At 46.1% G+C, this 22,239-nt stretch overlaps 2 protein-coding genes across 2 annotated transcripts; both read left to right on the top strand.

The window, feature by feature from the left end:
- The first annotated feature begins 17 nt into the window (after window positions 1-17).
- On the top strand, window positions 18-9,505 carry LOC144153069 (RWD domain-containing protein 1). Its single transcript, XM_077684715.1, has 6 exons — window positions 18-184; window positions 316-393; window positions 471-601; window positions 3,105-3,248; window positions 8,113-8,299; window positions 9,314-9,505. The coding sequence occupies exons 1-6, from the start codon at window positions 112-114 to the stop codon at window positions 9,406-9,408; spliced, it is 708 nt and encodes a 235-aa protein (XP_077540841.1). The 5' UTR covers window positions 18-111; the 3' UTR covers window positions 9,409-9,505.
- A 4,608-nt stretch (window positions 9,506-14,113) lies between these two features.
- On the top strand, window positions 14,114-15,019 carry LOC144151383 (26S proteasome non-ATPase regulatory subunit 9). Its single transcript, XM_077682420.1, has one exon. It carries the CDS (start codon window positions 14,249-14,251, stop codon window positions 14,852-14,854), a length of 606 nt encoding a protein of 201 aa, XP_077538546.1. The 5' UTR covers window positions 14,114-14,248; the 3' UTR covers window positions 14,855-15,019.
- The last annotated feature ends 7,220 nt before the right edge of the window (window positions 15,020-22,239 follow it).

Raw genomic sequence — 22,239 nt, 5'->3', positions numbered from 1 at the left:
CAAGCGGCGCTACCAGCGTTCTTCCTACCTCTAAACATGGCAGCTTCCATGTGTCGTGTGTAAAGACGTTCCAATCTGCTTTTGACAGAGCTGCGCACAAGTTCAGAGACAATGACAGACTTTCAGGAAGAGCAGAAAAACGAAATAGAAGCTTTAGAGTCAATCTACCCTAGTGAACTTCAAAGTAAGCCACTTCTCGCAATCATTTCTGCCTCCCGGTGTTCCCGTTCACACAGCGCATGCAGTCAATCAATCTTCGATTCGGGTAGATCGCTACGTTGTTGTGTTATTTCCACCTCTGTTGTTCTTCCGCAGTTCTGGAAACGAGCCCTTACCACTCCTTCACGATCGACATCAAATCCGACGCCAGTGATCACCCCGAGGATGAGCAGAGTAAGAGACATCTGTTCGAAAATCTGTACAGCCGGCTGAACGCCTATTGTGTTCCTTCTCCTTCGTCACTGTTCCAGTGTCGGTGCAGCTCAAGTTTACATACATACCCACGTACCCGGACGAGGGACCCTTGATCGAGGCCACGGAGTACTCTGAGAACATGTCGGAAGAAGACGTCAACGCGCTGATGGATATTCTCAAACAACAGGTGAAGTTCCGGCTCCCACTATTCTTTAATCGTATTATCGCCGACCGACTACCGGGCCTCTTTCATTGTGATTCTGCGGCTGCGCACTGCACATTGCTTTTGACGCAATCCGACATTAGATTTTCACATGGAACTCCCTTCGGTCAGGTGGAAAAATCCTCAAACTAGCCCGCAGCCCTGGTGTATAAACACGAATACGTTGACAGGAGGTATACGTCATTAACCCCCGCCCCCCTCATTGTGGAGCTGGTTATGACGGCAGTGACCATGCCATTTGATGTATGTCCATACAAATTTTTGTTCTCAGTGATATGTCATAGCCTCACTCCTTTCCTTTAAAGTGGTACTGTACTGAAGGACCCCTGTCTGTGCTGTGGACCATATAAGGCTTTGCACAGGGCTATATGAGTAATCTCCCACAGGAGCTTTGTTGGTACAACTAGCATCAACTGAGTTACTGCATGTCGAAAAAGCACGTTCCTATCCATCTCTTCTGTTCATCTTGTAATTGTGTAAAGAGTAACGCCGCGGTGGACGGACGAATTCTGTGCAGGAACAACTGCTGGGTAAGCGCTTTTATGGCCAGTATAATGGCAACGCAAGTTATGGGCTTAATGCAGTTCTCCTGCTATAATTGTGTCATCCTAATGCTCGTTGTTGTATTGTGTATAGAAACTAGTGTACACCATGCTGAATACTTGAGTGGAATTTTGGCTTTCTTGTGCTATGCTCCAGCGCTGTTCTGGTATGGTTGTAGCAGTGAACACATCCATCAGCATGTGAATGCATCAAGTTCCTGAAATATGTTGCAAGCATGCGGAAGGGAAGTGGAGGCAGCTGACAGTAGCAGCTTGGTATTTTTACCTCATTAAGAAAACTTGTTTTGACTAAACACTTTCATACATGCATTGCATGACGAGGTGGTTTGACGTGCGCATCTACTACTCACAAAACAGCAGCAGACCCGAGTAGCTTACACAGTTCCTTTCCACAGTGTGTTCCCATGTCTCGCAACAAGTGCACAGTAAAGTCAACGAACACGATAACTTGTGGGCATACTGGGTGCAACTTCAATTAGCTAAAGATGTTGGTGCTGACGAATGCCGGACTATGGGAGTACGATGCATGCGCATTACTCGAAGTGCACAAAAAAGGTGGCCAATAGCAGGGGTCTGGTGCAGGGCATGTAGAGGTGGGGATGACGTCTAAAAACGGCACGAAGAATGGCAGAGGTTTGAAGCAAGCACGTGGAAGAGGTGGAAAACTCAGTAGCATAATCGTGAGCGTTTTGCACATGCAAAAATGGTGTTTGGTTCGTGTATTTCAAGCATGTAAGCTCATGGTTGTGTGTTTATTGACAATGTTGGAAACGTGTTTCAGAGTACCGTCAAAGCAAACGGGGCGAAACACAAAATACGGAGCAGGGGTGTTGGAATGCTGGGAACTTTACTGCTGCACTTATCAAAGCATTTTAGCCTCTCCGTTTGTGTGTGTGTGTTTGAAAGAGTGATGGAAATTTACTCGGCTAAGGAGTGCCAGTGTGGTCTGGTCATCATTACATCCCCTGTCATTCTGATGATGATTAAGGCCATGATGATTCATTGTGGCGGCATAGAAACTTGGGGTGGGGGGGGGGGGCAGCATCACACATTGTGACGGGTGGAAGACATTTTGGGGGGGTGAAGGTACAGTTTGAGTTTCCTGCAGTTATCTCACAAGGCAGGCAGCATGCAGGTACACCCTCTACTGGAGTGATATTTTGCGGGGTTGTTATATGAATGCCGTCAGTTAACAGCCACTACCATGTAGCCCTGTTGAATGCCATTCTCCAGGCGGTATTTACTCCCCCTTTGCTCTCAACTCGGCCATGTACAGCCCTTTGTCGTCCTTGTTATCACTGGCTTTTTTTGTTGAGAGTGGAGTGGTGGTGGTAGTCAGAGGAGGTTGGCGCTTGAAAGTGGGAGGAGCCCTCAGTCCGGGACTCAAAAGGGGGAGGGGGGTTGTCCTGCATGCCTGGTCCACCAGCTGTGGCTGGTCTTCTGGGTTAAAGCTGCACAGCGCGGCCTCCAACTGCTTGAGGGTTGGGGTACAAAATAATGGGGGCTGCCGTTGTGTTCTGCCAAGCCCAGGTTGTGTGGTACAGTGTTGGATGTTCGTTGTAGTGTGGGCATGTTGGTGTCAGGTAGGCTATTGCCTTGTTTTATTATTATTTTTTTTCTTGGAGAATGTTTCAGTTTACGAACCAACTGTTCTGCTCATATTTCAGATTTATTTTATTTTATGTTTTCGTTTTATGTAGCACTTTATTTCATTCCTTCTGTACAGAGTAACAATAACTAAGAGGAGCAACTACTTTACCATTTCTCATTGAGACTTCTGGTGGTGTGCGAATAAAAACATCACTTTGGAGGACAAGTTTGCAATCGTCGTTTCCACGGTGATCGTAATAGGTGGGTGGCGCACCTAATTTAAAAAAACGGCTCCCGGCCCCCACTCCCGGCAGGTGGAGGAGAACCTAGGCATGGTGATGATCTTCACGCTGGTCTCGGCAGCCACCGAGTGGCTCAACCTGCACCGAGAAGACGTCAAGTCGAACAAGGCGGAGGCCAAGAGGTTGGCGAAGGAGAAGGAGGAGGCCGCAGAGAGGGTGAGGCCCCTACACTCACCTTTAAAGGGGCAATGCAGACAAAACACAAATTTGGTTAATTCGAAAGATTGCCTCGCTAGAACCATAATGACGCCATTCTTAACCGGAACTTCGCTCAAATAAGCTGTATAATTAGGAAAAAAGGGAATGGCCATGCGACCCACTAGCTCATTTCCCGCAACAGAACCTATGATGTTATATGTGCGAGCTCTGCGATTGGCTGAGGCCGTCAAATGCAAATTAGGCAGGGTTTATAAGCTTGCCGAACAAGCTATGTGTGCTTAAATTTAGGGCACATTTTTTTTATAGCAGTAAGAATGGTGGGGTAAGCAGTGGAAGTTACGAAAGCACACGTAAACATAGAAGTACCAATGCGTACTGCTGTTGGTACTAGACACACTATGCTTGGCTTAGCTGCACGGCACCGCGAATCTTTGGGGTTGTCTCAGACGACACTGGCCGATTGGCGTAAGCGACGTTTTCTAACGGGACCATATTTGTCGAGCGAGCACAATGTTTCACGAAACGATTATTTTCTCCCTGAACAACAACAAGCCGGGTACAAGTACAGTGATAAACAAAGCAAATGCAGAAAACGGCCCGTTGCGTAACGGTAGCGCCATCTAGGTTGACTAACGGTAAACAAGTCTTCGCTTCACACCAAGCTTAGCTTGAAGACCGATTGTTATGATGTCTTTGCAGACGTCATTAAAACACACGATTTAGCGGGAGAATCAGAAGTTTAGCTTAAATTGATTTGTTTCTGAGTGAATAAAGCACTCTTTGCTTCCGGAGAAGCCCTGGGGTCACTATAAAACACGAAATCGTTCGTATAAAACAAACTTGTATTTTGTCTGCATTGCCCCTTTAACGTCCTTTTTTTGCTGTATCTCCAACTGGCTACTCCATACATACTCAGCAATCGTTTGACAGGGACCGTGCAATGGTGGTGGAACTTTCACAAAGTTAAGAGATCCATTTCGGGAAATTCCTTATTCCTCTGTTGAGCAAAAGCTCTGTCTGAAGTTGGAAAGAAGTGAAAATACTGGGCGTTCTCAATGACCGCCTCGTGAACTGCTGCAGTAATGTCGGGCTGGTTTGTGATGCGATTGTTGTTGAATGCTCCCTTAGTTTACAAAATATTGGTGTTTATCTAGTTAGGTACTTTATTTCGCTTTGTTCATTCTTTAGCTGGAAAACAGCACAAACAAATACACGAGAGAAAGGAAGACACGAACATGGCGCCATGTTTGTGCCTTCCTTCCCCTCGTGTATTCAATCGTTTGCGGTGTTTTTCAGTTGTAACGTACCAACTCGCCCACGCATCCAGCTTTACAATGTTTATTTCTACTCCAAAGAGCATTGCTTTTCGGGAAGAGAGGATCAGGAGAGCTTTAAAGATTTTCCAAGTCCCACGGGGCTTGGCAGCATGCACCTACAACAATGCAATGGGAATCTTGTTGATGCGAAAATAGAAAGCGGAAATCACGTAATAGCAATCAGGGAGCAGCACAGCAAAGGGGATCAGAACATGGGTATCAGGAGGCAGTGCGAGGATAATTGTAGGAGTGCGCTGTGACATATGAAGTAAATCCAAGAGGAAGAAAACAATAAACAGTGCGGATGTACGTCTTGAACAAACATCTTGTGAACTGCGAGGTTTCAAATAAAATCTGAACAACATTTTTTTGTCAAGTAAAACCACAACAACAAAAAAACAATGCAGGTCAAGTATGCTATGCACACAAACATCAAGGTTATTTTTTTTTTTGCTAGGTTGTTCAAAAGGCAAGGAGGAGAGTGCTGTTATGTTTGATTACTATAGTAATTTATTTGAGCTGTCCTTTTGTTGAAAGTGTCACAAAATCAGGTGCAGCAGGCCCACACCACCAACTCAGTGCTGGTCTGAGAAAGTTGTTTCAGTGTGGCAAACCTGCTGCATTCAAGGCAATGCACTGCGGTGAAGCTACGCATTCGCAAGAGAGTCTATTGCCCTTCCTTTTGCGAGTATGCATCAGGTCGTGAGAATCTCTTCAGAATGCAAGCTTGGACCATCTTTAAAGTATGTTGGGTGCTGTTAAAGCATCGAAACGACAATGAATGAAGTATGGATGACACAAAGTCTTGTGTGTCATCTTTGTGAGCTTGCAAAAATGGAACTGGGCTTCAACAGCCTCTGTGACCCGCCACGGTGACTCAGTAGCTAAGGCATTGCTCTGCTGACCTCAAGGGTGTGGGTTTGATGGCCGCTCTTCAGATGGAGGCAAATTTGGTGCTCGCTAAAGATCCCCACGTTGTGAAAATTAATCCGGAGCCCTCCCCTATAGGAATCGGACAGCCAGACGGGTGGCACCACCACTCGGCTCTCCCCTCGTTACTGGAATGGGCGGGCACATTGGACTGTGCAGCCTTTCGTGGTTTTTGTCGCGTTTGCTTTGGGGGCTTTTAATGTTCAGGTGGTGTTGCGAGCAGATATGTGCGGGGAAACAAAAGCTGGGAGATTCTTTGAGTTTTTAGATGCTGTAACACCTAAGTAAACTTGCGGGACAGTTTTAATGTTGGGTATGGGCCTCATCGATATGGGCACTTTTTTTGGCACTCTACACCCAATTTCAGTACGAGTAAAGTTATTAGTATTAGTACTCATTTCTGCCAGCTTACATTATTTTCGCTGGTTTAAATGACTACGGTTTCCACACTAGCCTTAACGGTGGGATACCTGGATACATGTGCTTTGAAGAGAAATGCACTTACGAACAAGTTCAATTACCGTATGGCGACGGAAACGCTGTGGCAGTTTACAGTTTCTTTCTGTAACCATGAGCTTTGTGTTTGCTGTTTTCATGATTGACAGCATAGGAACATGAAATGAAGCGAAACTCCCGCATTTGTAGTGGTCATTTTATCGAGAGTTAAAGTAATTCAACCACCCAACAGCCCAAGCTACACCCCCTGCCCCCTCCCCTCCTCCTTTCACCACCTTTGGGGAATATAGGCTGGCACTGGTAGACGATGTTAAAATGTGGTGAAATATTAAAGTAGTATTAAAAAATGCGGTGAAGTGTTAACGTCAGCCCATGTTTTTTTACTGCGCAAACATTCTTGACCGAGTACCTCAGTGCAAACCGTGTTATGCTTTGTCAATACATTTGTTGTCATAAGAGTAAATGTAAATCGTTGAAAGTAAAAAAAAAGATATAACCAAGCAGAACAAAAGTCACCCAGTTTGAATAAAGACAGCCACAATCTGGCAACTATCATCTGTTGCAGGAAAAGCATGAAAATAAAAATACTACGTTGAAAATTAATAATTAATAATTACTTATTAATAAATTAATAAGTAATTGTGCACTTTCATGTGTCCCTGAAAACAAAAAAGGAGAGCTGGGGACGAACTGAGAAAATCGACTTGTATTCCGATCCTGTGCTCTCTTGTGATTGGCTGTCTGGATTGATGCATTTAAGGAAACCAAACAAACACAAGGTTGATGAAACAGAAAAACCGCATAAGAAGACAATTCTCTATATTTCTGGAATTTTTTTGTGCCGTGGGCTTTGTTTAGTCAAACAACCTGTGACAGCGGTTTCAGTGCACTGCAAGCGACGCAGTTTCTGTTTATTCAAGGACTTGTGGTAAAACACGACCGGAGCATTCAGTTGTGAAAATGAAGGCAGGTTTTTGGCACCCTGCTGTCTCTCATCACAGTAATTGCTTTTTGCAAAACCGTGAACCAACTAGCGAGCAACCAAGTCTTATTAGAGGCATAAAGCAATACTTTTGTCAAATATTCCCTCCACCCAATTTGTCGTCCGGCCCTGCACCGTGTCGGCTTCATGCAACTCAGCCCTCTACCTCAAAACGTCGCCGACCACTGCGTTAAACCATTGTCATTGTTAGACGAAGGAGTGCATGATTTTTCAAGTGTAGGTGGCAGCTTGTGTGTAAAACGCAACCGCAGCATTCACTTGTGAAGCTGAGGGCAGGTCGCCCTCCTGTCTCTCGTCCTTCAGCCACACTGTAATTGTTTTTTGAAGTAACCAACTAGCCAGTAGCCATTCCAAGTCTTATTACAAGCAAAAAGCAATGATTTTCCCTAACAAGCATTCTACTGTCTGGAACTTACTCTGGAAACGATTCCCAATGGTTGTTGTAAACGTATTTCTGTGAAAAAAACTATGTTTCTTCTGAAAGTTATCAGGTTACGTAGCGTCGTCCCCCCAGCCTTTTGCTTTTGGTGTAAATCTTTGAGGTACCCCCCAACCCCCCAACTTTGCCTTTAGCTTGCGTGCACGACGCCGTTCTTTCACCAACTGTGAAAGGCCAGCACCGCAGCATACTCGGATCGGCTGCCCACGGTGGCTTTGCAGGAGCATTTAGCCGCAATTTATTCCTCGACGCGCCAAACTGCACACAGACAACAATGCTGCATGAAAAATTTGCACGAAGGAACGGACTTGCACTTCCAGCTTGACTTCCAGCTTGGCGCATTGAGCATCGTCTGCGATTGGAAGTCACTGAGTGTGGGTGTAAATCATACACATGGCGTGCTTGTAAAGGTCGCCTCCATTCTCAAGATTTACCGGTCTGAAAAGTGCTTGTGGTTATCTAGGCTTTGCAAGTCGGACCTCAGAAGAGCGATAGAAAGCCATGCACAAATGTGGTGCACTGACTGCCATCAGCATTTCACTGACGACCGGTTCGCCACAGGCAGCGCTGTTCGCTGAAGCGATGGTGGTGCCATACAACGGCCACCCAGTCCCTATGGTGCTCCTCATCACCTAGGTGTAGCCTTGGTGTGTTAAACCCAGCCATCGATGAACAGCCTTTGTGACCTGTCTCTCTCCTTTTTACTTTTCTTCCCAGGCCAAGTTTGAAGGCACCCGAGTCACTGTGGAGTGCTTCCTGGCGTGGAAGCAGAAGTTTGATGCGGAGATGGCGGAAATCAGGAAGCGGGAGAAGACGCTGATCGCCTCGGGAAAGCTGACGGGCCGGGAGCTCTTCGAGAAGGACAAGAACCTCATAGACTCGGACCTCCAGTTCATGCAAGAGGGTAGGTTGTTGCGCGGAGGAGATGAGAGTTGGGAGGCCTCGGAGAGTGGGCACGTGAAACCGACACACGGGAAGTGTACTTTCTACAGGGCCACGGGGTTGCAAGACCAGTTAGCACAGTTTAAATGTTGGTGTTTTCAGCCGTTTTCAGGATTCAGCTGTTTTTGTAGTGCTCTTTGTGAGTGCTCAGTTTATATACAGGTTGTCCTTGCTATCATGCACCTGGATTTGAAAAAAAGCAATGGCGTTAATCCAAGAAAGCCTGTGCATAATTTTTCCAGTACGCGAAATTTAACCCCAAACATGCTTGTCGAGCAGTGCCCGACAGCGGACCGCTGTTTCTGTTGTGTTGTCGGGCAGGGCCCAACATCGGACCCCAAAGGGTTGAAACGGCAGAGAGCGCATGAGCACGAATGCACAGTTTAGGAATGCTTTATCAGCCGCACCGGGGGGATTGTACGTGTCGTACGCACTGTTTATCCGAAAAGCGCCATCTTGCACACCGCCCCGTCGGTGTAGGGCCTTGTTTTGTGGTGTTGCGGTAATTCCGGCCAGCGGAATGTCAAAAAGAAAAAAGACAGTTTAAGGGGGGGGACACTGATCTTAAAAAAGAGCTTCTTTTAATTTTCGAGTAAACTTTGTGAGACTTGTCAGTCTTGCTGCTTTTTTTTTCCCACTGATTTCGAATGTGCCATTATTTTTTTGACTGGTCAATCGGTTCTCAAGTTAATTAGAGATAATTAGACATTTTCGGTCAAACAATAGACAAAACAGTGTTTGTCATAAAACTGTTCCACTTTATCATTTTACGCTGTCTCGAGTGAGTGCACGCAATTCTTTGTCGAGGTGACTTAATAGAAGATGCACGAAGTTTTGGCCGGAACCTAGCGCAAGGCAGCTTTGCTGTAAATTGCCTCATCTGGGAAAGAGAGATGTAAGAATGTGCAGAAAGGACAGGTGCGAAAATACCCATTTTGCAAATTCCTGATTTTCTTTTTTATTATTTTTTCTCCAGGTGAAGAGGATGTCAAAGTGGACGAATCGCTGTTCCAAGAACTTGAAGATTTGGACCTGGAGGAGCTTGATGAAGCTGACGATGTAAAAGCATGATGTTAGGAAAAGAGGAGCTATTAACAAAGTGTTCTTGTTCTATTGCCTGTTTCTTTTCTCTTTTTTTGTTGAAGAATAAAGCTTTTTGTAACATATACACTTGGTGATAAGTCTGTAGTGGTAAAAGTATAGTGGGTTTACGAGAGTCACGTATGTATGAGGAAATGAACAAGAAGTTTTAATTACCACAATACTCTACATCTTACGTCGCAGTATAGAGTGATCCCTCGTTAACTCAAAATTGGATGTCTCGGAATATCAGTTTAAGTTGAAACTTTTTTTTGTCGTGTATTTACTTCCCATAAGCACTATGTATATGCCCCTTTTTATTTCAAAAAGGTTTTTTCGAGGGACCATGGATGTCTCGAAATGTTGACAGAGAGGACACAAGGCAAAGCACTACAGGCAGCTGATGAGGTGTCTGTTGGAACGCTTAGCTCCCACCACGCATCGAACGCGGTCGTGAACGGCAAATTTACGCAGACTACGCGCCGTACGAGGCCAATGTCCCCATTACCGGAATGCTGTCCGATGGCTACATCGTTGAGATGGCTGTGGACTATGCAGCCAATCATGCGGACGACCAGGATGCTCGAGAAGTGCCTACAACGGCAGAAACGAGAAACGTGATGCGCCTGCTTCGCAACAAGGTAGGATTAGGGGTGTTGCCCAAAAACTGGTGCGATGCATTGAGCAGCCTGAGAACGTTTTTCTGGTGCTAGATCCAAACGTGAAACAGAGGCGAGCGTCATGCAGTTCTTTCTTTCGGAATAATAATTCATTTTTCGTGAAAATTATTTTGCCTTTGTCACAAAAGTCCCCCTGTGCCGTGGAGCTTTTGTTACTACAACCAGCTCTTATTTCAGTGACCTGGCCACAAATTTTCGGCATTTCACTGAACTCGAACCTCCGCCGATCTCAAAATTTTCAGCGCATTTTACGACTTTTGAGTTAGTAAGGGATCACCGTATTGTGCTGCTGTCCAAAAAGCAAATATACTATTGGGGCCTCTTCCTCGCACTTTGAGCACATTTTATCCAGCTAGAATTATGTGATGAACCCGCTTTGGAAAAGCAGCTGCGTGTTCTTGTGTATGGAGTTTGGAGATTGTTGAACGGAGAAATAAATTGCTAGCTACGCTTACAAGCAATGCATGAGCAGGTGAGCTACCATTCCTTTGTTTTTTCTCATTCTGACTCTCCGTAAAAAATTGCAGCAGTGTTGGTATTTTGTATATATTGTTTGGCCATTATGACAGCCCGGACGTTGACGAACGAATGGTATTGATAAAAATACCTCAGCTTTGTTAAAAACACTTCAACTGTAGGGTTTTGCCTTTACTTGCTATTTCTTTTTTACACTTGGGACAGCATTGGGTTACTTAGTTTAACCAGAAAGGGCTGGTTTAGCCTACCATGGCTGGACGGATGTAAGTAGCTTGGCACAATTTTTTTTAGCGGTACGAGAAAAAAAGAATGTGAAACTTACTTGCGCAGTGCTGTGTCAGTGCATTAGACCTTTTTGTTTGCTGTTCTGATTAGAACACTGAAAATATGTTTGCAAACGTTAGATATGCAAGGGTTTGTTTGCAGCAGAATAATTATGGGTTAAAAATATATATATAAAGCAGTTATGCACTATGTTTGTCGGACTGCGTTTTTGCCATTTTTCAATAGTTTGTGAAGTGTTACCCAGGAGGGGTGGTTTGGTTTGAAACTTGACACCCGCTGTAAACTCTCATGCCAGCACATGTAGGCTATAAAACAGGACTATCATACTTTTGGTCCTTCACAATTATGGGCCGGGAATATTTTCTCAAGTTTCTTTAATGTGTAAGGTAACGTTAGAAGTGTCTACAAATGAAGTAAGAAAGCCTAGAAATCTAGTTTTGCGTGATGTGTTTGCATTCACACAAGTTTTTTGTCATGCTGAAATCTACCAATGAAGGCATTTAAAACTAACATTGGTCATATGTTGTTAACCAGCAAAAGGCAACGTATAACTCAAATTTGGAACAAACAACAGGGCAGTGATCGTCAACGACATTAGAGCACAGATAAGAAGAGCATTAGAGGTGCTCTGGACAGCACCTAAGACGCCACATCACACTCCCTACAAGCACTTCAAAACGTTTGCGATGTAGCCTTCTCAATATGGGCTTGTTACTTACTGCTGGTGGACTTCGTGGGAAAGGTTACAATTAGGCAGCGTTCTTCCATTCCTAATTGCAAGAGCCCTGCTATGTTAGTTGCGCCTTCAATTTGTAAGTGCAATGAATTGCAAGTGCAATGAATTTATGGCGTTCCCTTCTCGAAAGCAACTTTATTTGTGACACCAGGGGCACAGAGCCGTTGTGCCTCTCTGGTAGAAATTTTGCATGCATGGTCACCAGGAGACTTTTCTTATGCCATGTGCATTAAGATCACGTGGAGAGCACGCCAGAAGGCCAGAACCCAAGCTGCTGCATGAGCACAGGAAATGCGGTATGCTGGCAGACGGCATCACTCGGCATCCTACCAGAGGTAACGCAACGGTATGCCTTTGATGCTTATAGTCGTTTCACATTCATTCCAGCGGTCCTTCCACTCGTGGCTACATTGAATAAAATTGCCAGAGGATCAGCAGCTGGTGTCATCATGCATTGAGAATGCACAGGAAGTAACGTCCAGCAGATATCTGCCTAGGCTCTAGTCAGAAAGCGAAGGGAATAGGTGTGGAGGAGGAAAGAGAGTGCACTGGGGATAGTGTTAAGCCGGTAAGCTGGGTCAGCTAGCCTAAAAAAAAAACAACTAAAAATTATTGTTGTTTCGCAAGCGACAGCCCAACAAACTTGCGCAAATGGGACGTCTGCTCTCGACCCAGTCGGCCATTTAGCGAGGCTGTTAAGAATAAAAATTTGTGACACAATCGCCTATACTGGACCCCCCTGTGAAGGCAGAGATATTTTATTGATTTTTAGCCGTTTTTTTGCGTTGTGTTCTCTTTTACTTTTTTCCAGGGGTTCCAGCACCCTGCGAAACAAAATTTCTGCATACGCCATTGCTTGCCTACCTTCCCCAGTTCAAAGAATTTTGCCGATTGGTCCTGAATAATAAACAGGATGTCCTCCCAACACGATTTCGCACAGCAAAAAAACGAAGATGACACCAAAGCATAAAATAAATTTGGTTCATTAAAACGAAATGAGTGGTTAACAAATGGCACAGGATGGGTGAAAAATGGATAGATAAAACACCCAAGCATTCAATCTTTCAGTGAATCTTTCAAATAGTCAATCGTACACGTTATGAGCTATTGCTCTAAGGAAATCTTTGACTGGCTTTGTCGGCGATTTAGGGAAATGTGCATTATGCTTTCACTTGTGCAATGATTGCTCTTTTTTGCTTTGGTGGCTTCTGGCTTTGTAGCAAGGATTCTATTTTGTCTTCAGTCACTTCATGTTCTTACTGAAGGTGGCTAAGGAAACGGCGGAAACAGGGTTGCAACGTGCCCACAGCTTTGAGGAAGCCGCTGTGCCAGCTCTCCACGGCATTATTTCCCTTGGCTTCCGTGCGGCTATCGAAGGCTGGGCAGACCACAGCTGTTGAGGAAATTGTGACGGCGTTCGAATCACAATGCCGCCCGGTAGTTGACGTGCTTTGCCCACGATGCAATTCTTCTGAAACCACGAAAGTTGCTGTGAGGCCGCTCAGGGGAAGTCATTCGCTTGATTTCTTTATTGGGAGCACTTCAACCCTAGTGCTGTCTGTAACATGGTTGTGTCCTTTGAAGACTTTCAAATCGTGCATTCCTCGATCCATGTCATACGGAGTTACCACGTGTCCCTTGCAGGGCCCATAACGCGACGCACTTCCAGTAAAAGCAAAACGAAGGCGTAGCCATCCAAGCAGAACTTTGGTTTTCCACGGAGTGTTGTAGTGAAGTTCATTGCACATATGCTAATGTTTCGGGGTAAATATCTGTATACGTACTGTATACCACCAAACACATGCAAAGTTGCCAATTCCACGATACGAGTGAAACGCCCATTCGCTGAAAACAAATACATGCATGTGCACACACCGGGACAACGGCATGCTTGGGAGTACTCTATTAAGCGATTACATGTCGCTGGCAGCAAGCTTGCGCAAACACTTCTGTGCTATATAGCTCTCTTTTATTAGACAGAATAAATATTCGATGAACGGTGTTCGATGAGACGTCTTCGATGAAAGGGCATTCGATGAAACGGCTTCTACGAAACAGCATTTGATGAAACGGCGTTAGAATAAGTGTCCGGAACCAAGAAAAGCACTTCAGCAGCAATGGCCTGAACCACTCTACGGCCCAACTAGGCCAAACTAGCGACACTAGCCCAAGCCAGCCCAAACAGCCGGCCCGGCGGTGATGATAAACGGCCGTTGCAGCAAAGAGAGAAGGGTCGGCGCGGGAAAAAAGGTTTTTTTTTTTTTTTTGAGCTATGAGTTGAGGTCAGCTGACCACATGATAAAACTCACTGTAAAAAAAAAAAATGTTCAGGACTATTTTGTACTCTGCGGCGGTATCTAGTTTTGTCAATTTGATGTCCGTTTCGAGCGAGCTCTCATTGACTGAAAGAAGACGACTAAATGTGATGCAAAACATCCAATGCAACTATGTCACGACTGAAACGGACGCGGAATGTACGAAATGTACTACATTTTCGAAACGGACGCCCTGGAGGCACCCTACCTTGTTCTCCCATCGCCGTAAACATCACGCGATGGCGACGATGACAGTTTGCGCACGACCGGCCGCATTCTAGGATGATACAGCGTAAATAGCCCGTCTAGTTCGTGAAGCAAGGGAGAAGCAGACAGACATGCAAGAGTTGCAGCAGAGCAAGGAGAGGCTGGCGCAGCTCGACAAGCGCAAGGTCGAGATTGAAGCCGCCATCGCTGCTCAGAACGAGATCCTCGACGCCAATGGAGTCGGCATGGACGAGCCGCTGGTCGACAACGACGGCTTCCCGAGGTCCGACATCGACGTGTACAAGGTGCGGCACGCTCGTCACCAAATCATCTGCCTGCTCAACGACCACAAGGCCCTTATGAAGGACGTCGAGAGGGCCCTGCACGACCACCACGCTCAAATCTCGCGCAACGGCGCCGGTGAAACGAGGGAGGAACAGGAGCTGATCGCGGAGGTCAGCGCCTTGAAGCCGTTCGCCGTCGTCGGGAACGTCGAGAACGGCTCGCCCGCTCAGACCGCGGGGCTGATGAGCGGCGACAAGATCGTGAAGTTCGGTTCGGTGAGCGCCGGCAATTTCAGGGACGTGATGGATGTCGCCGCCGTCGTGCGGCACAGCGTGGGCCAGCCTGTGAACCTGTACGTCAAGCGGGGTTCGAGCACCGTCCCCGTCGTGCTCACGCCGAAGCCGTGGCACGGGAGGGGCCTCCTGGGTTGCGCGATTATGCCCGAACAGTGAACTGGGTAATTGGGACTGCGCAAGTGCTGGCTACATCGAACTGGACGTTTACGCGCGTTTTTAAGCTACCTCGTCTGCGCACAGCAAATGTCCCGCTGATTTGGGAGCAATGTGAAATTGGGGTGAAGAACCTTTGTCAATAAAGGCCTGTCGCGGGCAAAAGTAGCAATGTGGGTCGGCTGGTAAAACGCAGCACACTGCAGAATGGGAGAATGGGAACTGCCGTGTAGTCCCTGGCCCTGCACTGTTGTGTGTTAACCACATCCTAAATTAGTTATGTACGCACTGAACTGAAGGGGTAACGTCATGCAGCAATTTTGGTGAGCAAGGCGACAAGCATAACTTAATGGGTACAGTAAACGGGCGGTGTGGGTGGAGACAAGATACAAGCCCCCGTCCAGGAGTGAGCGACAGTGATGGGGGGGGGGGGGGGAGGGGGGGGCAGCAGTGGCAGTCTATTATCCCGTTTCTTGTTGCTCTCACCACACTACGTTTACCATGGAGTCCTGCCTGTCGCGTAGCTCATCGAAATCGCTGCATGTGGTTAGTCCTTCATTATGGGGCTGGTTCGCAGACACAAAGTGTTGCAGCAGCGCTACCCATAACACAGGGCTTGAGTGCATCAATTTAAGTGTCACACTAGTAGGCAATTTTGCGAATCCGGCAAGTGTGTGGTCACTTTAACCAGCATCAGATGTAGAATACTGCAGCTTAATTTTTATTTGCATCACGCTGGTCGCACCTCCTCCGGTCTTTGTGCTGCTTGCGGTGAAATTGAAACAATTGAACACTTTTTCTTGAACTGCCGCGGTTTTTCTTTCATTCGGAAACAGTATCTAGCCGCACCAATTCAACGCTTTGGCCTTCCTCTGTCGATGCCTGTGCTCCTTTCGTTCGGGACCACGTCCCTGGGGTTTTGTCATAGAGGGATTATTGCAGCCATTAACACGTACAAATCAGACCAGGCGCTTGTCCTGCTAACACGTTCAAAAATTTTTTTAGCCTTTTCTCCCAAAAACGGCATCAATCACTGATTCTTCTCTAGATGTATTATAAAATTTGGTAACCGTTTCCCAAATTCCGACAGGCTGACTGTATAGGGCTATGAAGTGGCCGTTTCAGCCCCAAAAAGCCACCCCGTTTCTTGGCTGATCTCCCACGTGGGTATGTGACACCAGAAAAGGAACAACAACAGTTCCCATGCTTTCCATTGGCCACTGTCTGTGGTAGCTGCTGTTATGGGAGACGGCAACCAACAAAAGCATGGTCTCCAGCCACTGGCAGGTCTTTTCAGGGGCAAAGCCCCTTAGTTGTTGTCGTAACCATCATCTCATGTAGTCACGGTACTAAAACACCAGGACAATTCTTTGCGGTGCGCTCATGAAGGTAACGCGTATTGAAAGAACACATCGGCCCACTCGTTTTCCAACGCCTCATGCTAGAACGCTTCATGCTGCAAAGACACGAGACTTTTAAAGTGAACCTCTAGCCCCCAAAGGTTTCATCTTTGTTGGCAAAAACGCCAAGGCACAAAGAATACACTTACACACTGCATGCTTCGCCCCTCCCCAGGTTTCATGTTAGTGAAGATGGCCCGGGATTTTTATTTCACCCACAAAAATGGTTACGACGGCAGGAGGGTATAGGCTGTTGTGCACATGCAGTTGCAGAAATTGCTGTGATGCTTGCATGAGAAGGAGCACTTTGACGTCTATAGTTCATACCACAAGCTAGGTGCACCACTGCGGAGGCTACATTGTTGTCCACAGCCCGCCCCCTCAGGGTGCCTAACTCACCGCGAAGGAGGCGACAAAAGGTGCCGAGGCCTTGCGGTTCCACTTTCCGAGAGGGGCGAAGGGAATTTCCTTTCAGGACCCCTTCACGGCGAGATAGGCACCCTCAGTGAACGCACTGTTGACAACAATGTAGCCTCCACAGTGCTGCACCTAGCTTGTGGTATGAACTATAGGATTGCTTCATTACAAAAAGGAAAAGGTAGCTTGTTATCTCAGTGACCTAGGGTCTGTCTTTAGGTGCAGTATCGCTGAAGTTGAACCTGTGTGCAGTCTGGCATTGGCTATGTTGCAGCCTTGCAGCTGGCAAAGGCAACACTGAAGTTGCAAGCAGGGCCCTGATGGCGTTTTTGGACTTGTCGGCTGTGTTTTGTGTGATATATCTGAGTGTGCGGTGTGGCTTCACTTGAAATGTTCTGGGGACGCAACTAAAAAGAGTGTGTGCCTATGACAATCACAATTGTTCGTCTGTGAGCATCACTTGGCGAAAAATCGCCGTCCGTTTACAGGTCCCTGTAATTAAGCCTTTTCAGCGAAGTTGTCATTGGCTGCATGTAGCTCAAGGCACCATCAAAATTCCCATGTGCTGCGGTGGCCTAACAACATAGCTATGCAGGTGGATTGGCCAGGGACCATGACAGCAGCTGTCAGAGGTTGGTTAAATAATACCCATGTTTCCACGAGGGAGGAATCGTGGTAGGAGCAGACACTTTGAAACCATAGCTTCAAATCTCTTTTCTTCATTCGCAACCCGTTACTCATCATTTGCAGCAAGCGCTTGGGAGCACAGCTGGCATTACCTTGGAACGTAACTCGTAGTCCTGGCTGTCACCTCTAATGTTGGCCTCGACATCTGTATCACTTGATTCCAAGCCCAACATACCCATTCAGGTGGATTGGCCAGTGATAATGACAGCCATCAGAAACTCACTACCTACTCAACAATTTCGATTTGGCTGCAGTGCCAAGTTACCCACCCACAATTCACACACCCACTCAAGGGGATTGGCCAGTGGCGGTGTTGGCCATAATGAGAAGCTCAAGGCAAATTCACAACGTCATCATACCCACCAATGATTTTTCCCACATACCCACACAGAGGAGTTGGCCAGTGACAATAATTGAAGTCTTCAGAGAGAGAGAGAGATGAAACTTTATTAGGCAGCTCAAGTCCGAGCCGCGGAGGTTCACGGCCGATTCATCAATTCCTATTGGCAGCTACGCCAACACCCATGTCTACACATATTCTTCCACAAATCGGTGAGAAGCGGTGCACATGCATTCTGACACCATAAGGTGGAGCTTACGGGCCCCGTATTCTGACTGCATGGGGGCTATGGCTGATCCCTATGTTGGTGCAGCTTTGAGGACACCACAAAGCCAAGCTCTTAAAGAGACATTGCTCTGGGAGGTGTACACCAGAATGAACGATGAAGGTGTGAATATAGTGTGTGCACGTCCAATGCTCAAGGGGCAAAATATTTAGTTTTGCAAATACTCAAAAGAGACATTTAATAAAAGCAGGCTTTGCTGTAAGATGCAGATTTTAACTTCATGGCATGCATTTTGGAGGGAAGGGGGAAGTTGGCTTTTTGAGGCAACGCCGAAGCAGTGCAAGAAAGCCTAGCATGTGTAAATGTTGCATAGGTTTTCGTTAGCTAAGGTGGCACACTGCTTGCATTTAAGGTACAAAAACTGAACGTGAGTATTTTTGAAATAGCTCCGCACGTGAATGACCAAGAATTATAGCTTTTTGACTGACCTTGTAGCAAGGTTAGAATCTGGAAAACAGTGTTAATGCGAGCTTGTTGGCATGTACTCAAAAACCAAAAGCAGCGCTAAGACGGGACAAAGAAAATGTGAGACGAGACTCGCCTTTTTTTGCCTCTTCTTTGTCTTGTCTTAGCGCTGTTTTCTATTTTTAAGGTCATGTTTCTTTTCAGTTACTTGAGGGGCTCCAACCAACCTAAGAAGAAGAACTCGCATTCCTTTACGGCAAAGTCTGAGACAAGGTTTTTTTTGCGCAGTTTTTTTTATTGAGCGCTAGTATCTGATCACGAAGGTGTGCCGAGTCCTGACCACCGAAATTATTTTTGACGTTTACACACTTTTAGCAACGGAATGGGAAATTGAGCTACAACTCCTCAATAAAGCACAATAAACCTTGTACTTTGCCTTCCAAGAAATCCACGCAAACACTTGTTCGCTACTCATTCAGCACCATTCTTGAATTCCAGTAATTCTAAACAGAACATTTTAAAGCCGCACGATTGGCAAAGTGTTCGTCGACCTCGGCAGCCTTTTCACCACTTTGATGAAGGAGCAGGAAGTGAGCAATAATAAAGAGCTTGCCTGTTCACTTAATAATGCGTGAATCGGGCTGTTTCCTCTTTTGTGTCTACTGCCCTTTCCATTTATCAGCCCAGTGCCTCCTGTCTTGCTGACTGCAAAGGGCGTGCTCATTCACGCGAACACCTGCGGGCTGAGGCACGCTTGAGACCTCAACCGCTCTCCCCCGCTATGCCGTTGTCGAACTTGCTGACATCATGCATCTCCTTTTATCTATACTGTGCAATGATTTGTTCATTCCTGTGGAGGCTTCGGCTACGTGCGCAGTTTTCTTGTGGTCAACCCTCCCAGTGCTTGGGTACCTAACCTAGCTGCATAGAACACTGCTCAAGCTCAGACAACTCGGCTCGACTGAGCGCAGATTACGGATAGGCCACACACATGTAACACACTCCCACCTGCTCACGGGATCTCCCCAAGACCCCTGTGCAGCAGGTGTGGAGACAGCTTATCCGTGATCCACGTGCTACTTCAATACAAAGTACTCCACCCAACACGACACAAACAATTAGCCAAACTCTACAGACAACACATTCCACCACACCCAGCGTTTTTCCTGTCTGATGATCCCATGGTTTCCATCAAGCGTGTTTTTAAATGCTTAGCAGAAGTTAAATTTTAGACCTAATTTCATACCACGCATAATCACAACCTTGCCTTCTACACCAGCCGTCCTCATTATCTTTGACCCATTTTAATTGTGTTCTTGCTCACCGATTTTAGAGTATACGTCTTAATCTCTCATATATAACGATTGTTTTGGCGCTCTTTGCCCCAGTCGGCCTTGCACCATAAAAATTCAACCATCATCATGATCGTTATTGACTGAGCGACCGAGAATTGCTGTTCGCCATGAGACAGAGGGCCGTGGAAGCGTCTTCTCATTGTTCAGTGTAACCTATAGTTTCAAATCAGCTTGAAGTGTTACTAGGTATGCAAACGCATTTGGAAATTATTTCCCCTGGAAACAGAAGTATTTGTGCCACACCCACCAACGTGTAGGTCTTGTTAATTCCAAAAACCCAGTGGAGTCGCCAAATAATTAACGCATCACCTTATAATTCCATCGTTACATAAAACACATAAGTACAAAATAGATGTAAAACATCTTCTTAAAATTCACTAATTAAATTATAACGAGAAGGACCCCTCTATATCACACACTTTGTAGTACTTTAATGCAGAACTTCAAAATCCAGGACCACACTCTTGTAACCCTTGCCACGTGTCATCATAAGGTATTCAGCAGGTCTTCCTGGATGTCAAAGCAGAAAAAGAAAAAAAAAGGGCAGGTTAGTAAGTCTAAAAAGAGTTAGTTGCAATCCAGGGCAAAGCCACACGAGAGTGACTTGCTTCAGAATTAAAATAAAAACTTGCTTGGTGTTTTCCTGTCAACTCGCATTTGAAGAAGCGTTTGTTGACGCGTGCATTTAGAAAGTGAGCTGTCGTCACATGGTCCAGGTAGCAGTTACCTTCAAGCGGAATACGTGTAGTAGAATGCCAAGAACTGAATACAAGTACTAGTAGAAACTGACAGTGAATTAAAATTGATACTCTCGGATATAAATATCTTTGCTTCTTTGTGTATAGAGCGTCTAAAGCATGGCTACAAAAAAGAAAACTTAGGCAGTCCGTACTTCATACATCTATGTGCTCATGTACTACGGCAGTTGTTCTCAACCACGAGTGTGTTAGGTATCCCTTTCGGGATTGCAGAAGTGATGGGGGACCCAACGATGAACTGTGCATATTAGTGTCATAATGTCAAACAACTTGCACCTGCAGCTAAAGTCGCTAACATCTATTCATTGCCCGCTGTCGTACTACCAAACAATTAGCTCGTGCAGCTAAACATCGCCCAACCTTTTCTGTGTTTGGCTTTTCCGCATAGCTAGTGTGTCCTGCAAAAAGCCAGCTTTATAACATGGGTTATGCGGAAAAATTAAACGTAGCAGTCATGTAAAAGTCCAGCATTACCAGCAAGGTTTATCAAATGGGGGAAACGAATGGAAGCGCGGGGAGAGAGAGAGAGAGAGAGAGAGAGAGAGAGAGAGAGAGAGAGAGAGAGAGAGAGAGAGAGTTTCGGGGAAGGCTGCGCGTGCCCCTGAAATTCCCTCGCGGACCTCCATTTGAGAACCACGTAAGAAAATGGTAGAAAAAGTCAGAGATACGAAATTGAGGCAAGATGGAAAAGTGTTGGAACATAAGTTTGGCGTACATTGCCGCGAAGAAATGCGGTTTTCATTATGTTATGAATCGTGAGCAAAGGAAGTACCGTAATTACCCGATTCTAACGCGCCCCCGATTCTAACGCGCACCCTATTTTCCTGGCAAAAAACCGAAAAAACTTGCACTTCCGATTGTAACGCGCACGGAACTTTGTGAGCAAGAAAAAAAGAATGCGAGATAAACGGGCGATTTATTTCTCGAAGTAATCTCACCCATCTCCCTCCTTGTCGCTCTCCGCTGACCACAACATGTCGTCCTTGGTGCCATCAAGCGCGTACGCGATGCCACACTTCATAGCGAACGTTCACCCATGATCGATGGGATCATGGCCCACGCCTCGCACGCCCATCCTACGAACTTCTACAGAGGCGCAGGCTTCAGCCGACCACTCGTTTTGAACGCGCGAGAGCCGCTGCTGCCATTGCTGTTATCAAGTGCGCAAGTGGAACGATTTGACGATTTGTGTGAACGCCGATCGAAAAGCCTGGGCGCCTATGCTTCCTGCGTCCGAAAAATTGTTGCTAAAAGCTTTGGCGCCATCTCCGAGATGGCAATGGGCGAGACGAAATTTCCGTTGTTTCGGCAGTTTCGGTTTCGTATCCGATTCTAACGCGCATGCGATTTTTCGACCTATTTTTCCGGAAAAAAGGTGCGCGTTAGAATCGGGTAATTACGGTATATTTCACTACAGGCATACTAGTGGCTCGCATGACCAGTACTTCGTTGCAATGGCACTATACATATCGACAGAAAACTTCTTTTTGGCTTCTAATTTTTACCGATTATTAGTTTATCGTTCAGCCAACGTACACCAAGGCTTGTTTCGCGCAAGGAACGTGTGCTAGGCGTTTTTGCATAGCTTCGGTGTCATGCAGAAAAAAAAGTACAACCCAAAGGGGCAAGCCCTGCGGCGAAGATGGAAAGTTCGCATGTCGCGCGGCAGAACCATATTTTATTTCTATGATTAATAAATTTCGGGTGTTCTATCCGCAAGATGAAACAGCGTTTAGAATC

This window comes from Haemaphysalis longicornis, unplaced genomic scaffold, assembly GCF_048455015.1.
Source record: "Haemaphysalis longicornis isolate Haplotype H1 unplaced genomic scaffold, Haemaphysalis longicornis Haplotype H1 scaffold_9, whole genome shotgun sequence".
NCBI lineage: Eukaryota > Metazoa > Arthropoda > Arachnida > Ixodida > Ixodidae > Haemaphysalis > Haemaphysalis longicornis.
Note: the sequence above shows the minus strand (reverse complement) of the source record. Positions and strands in the feature narration are given on the sequence as shown.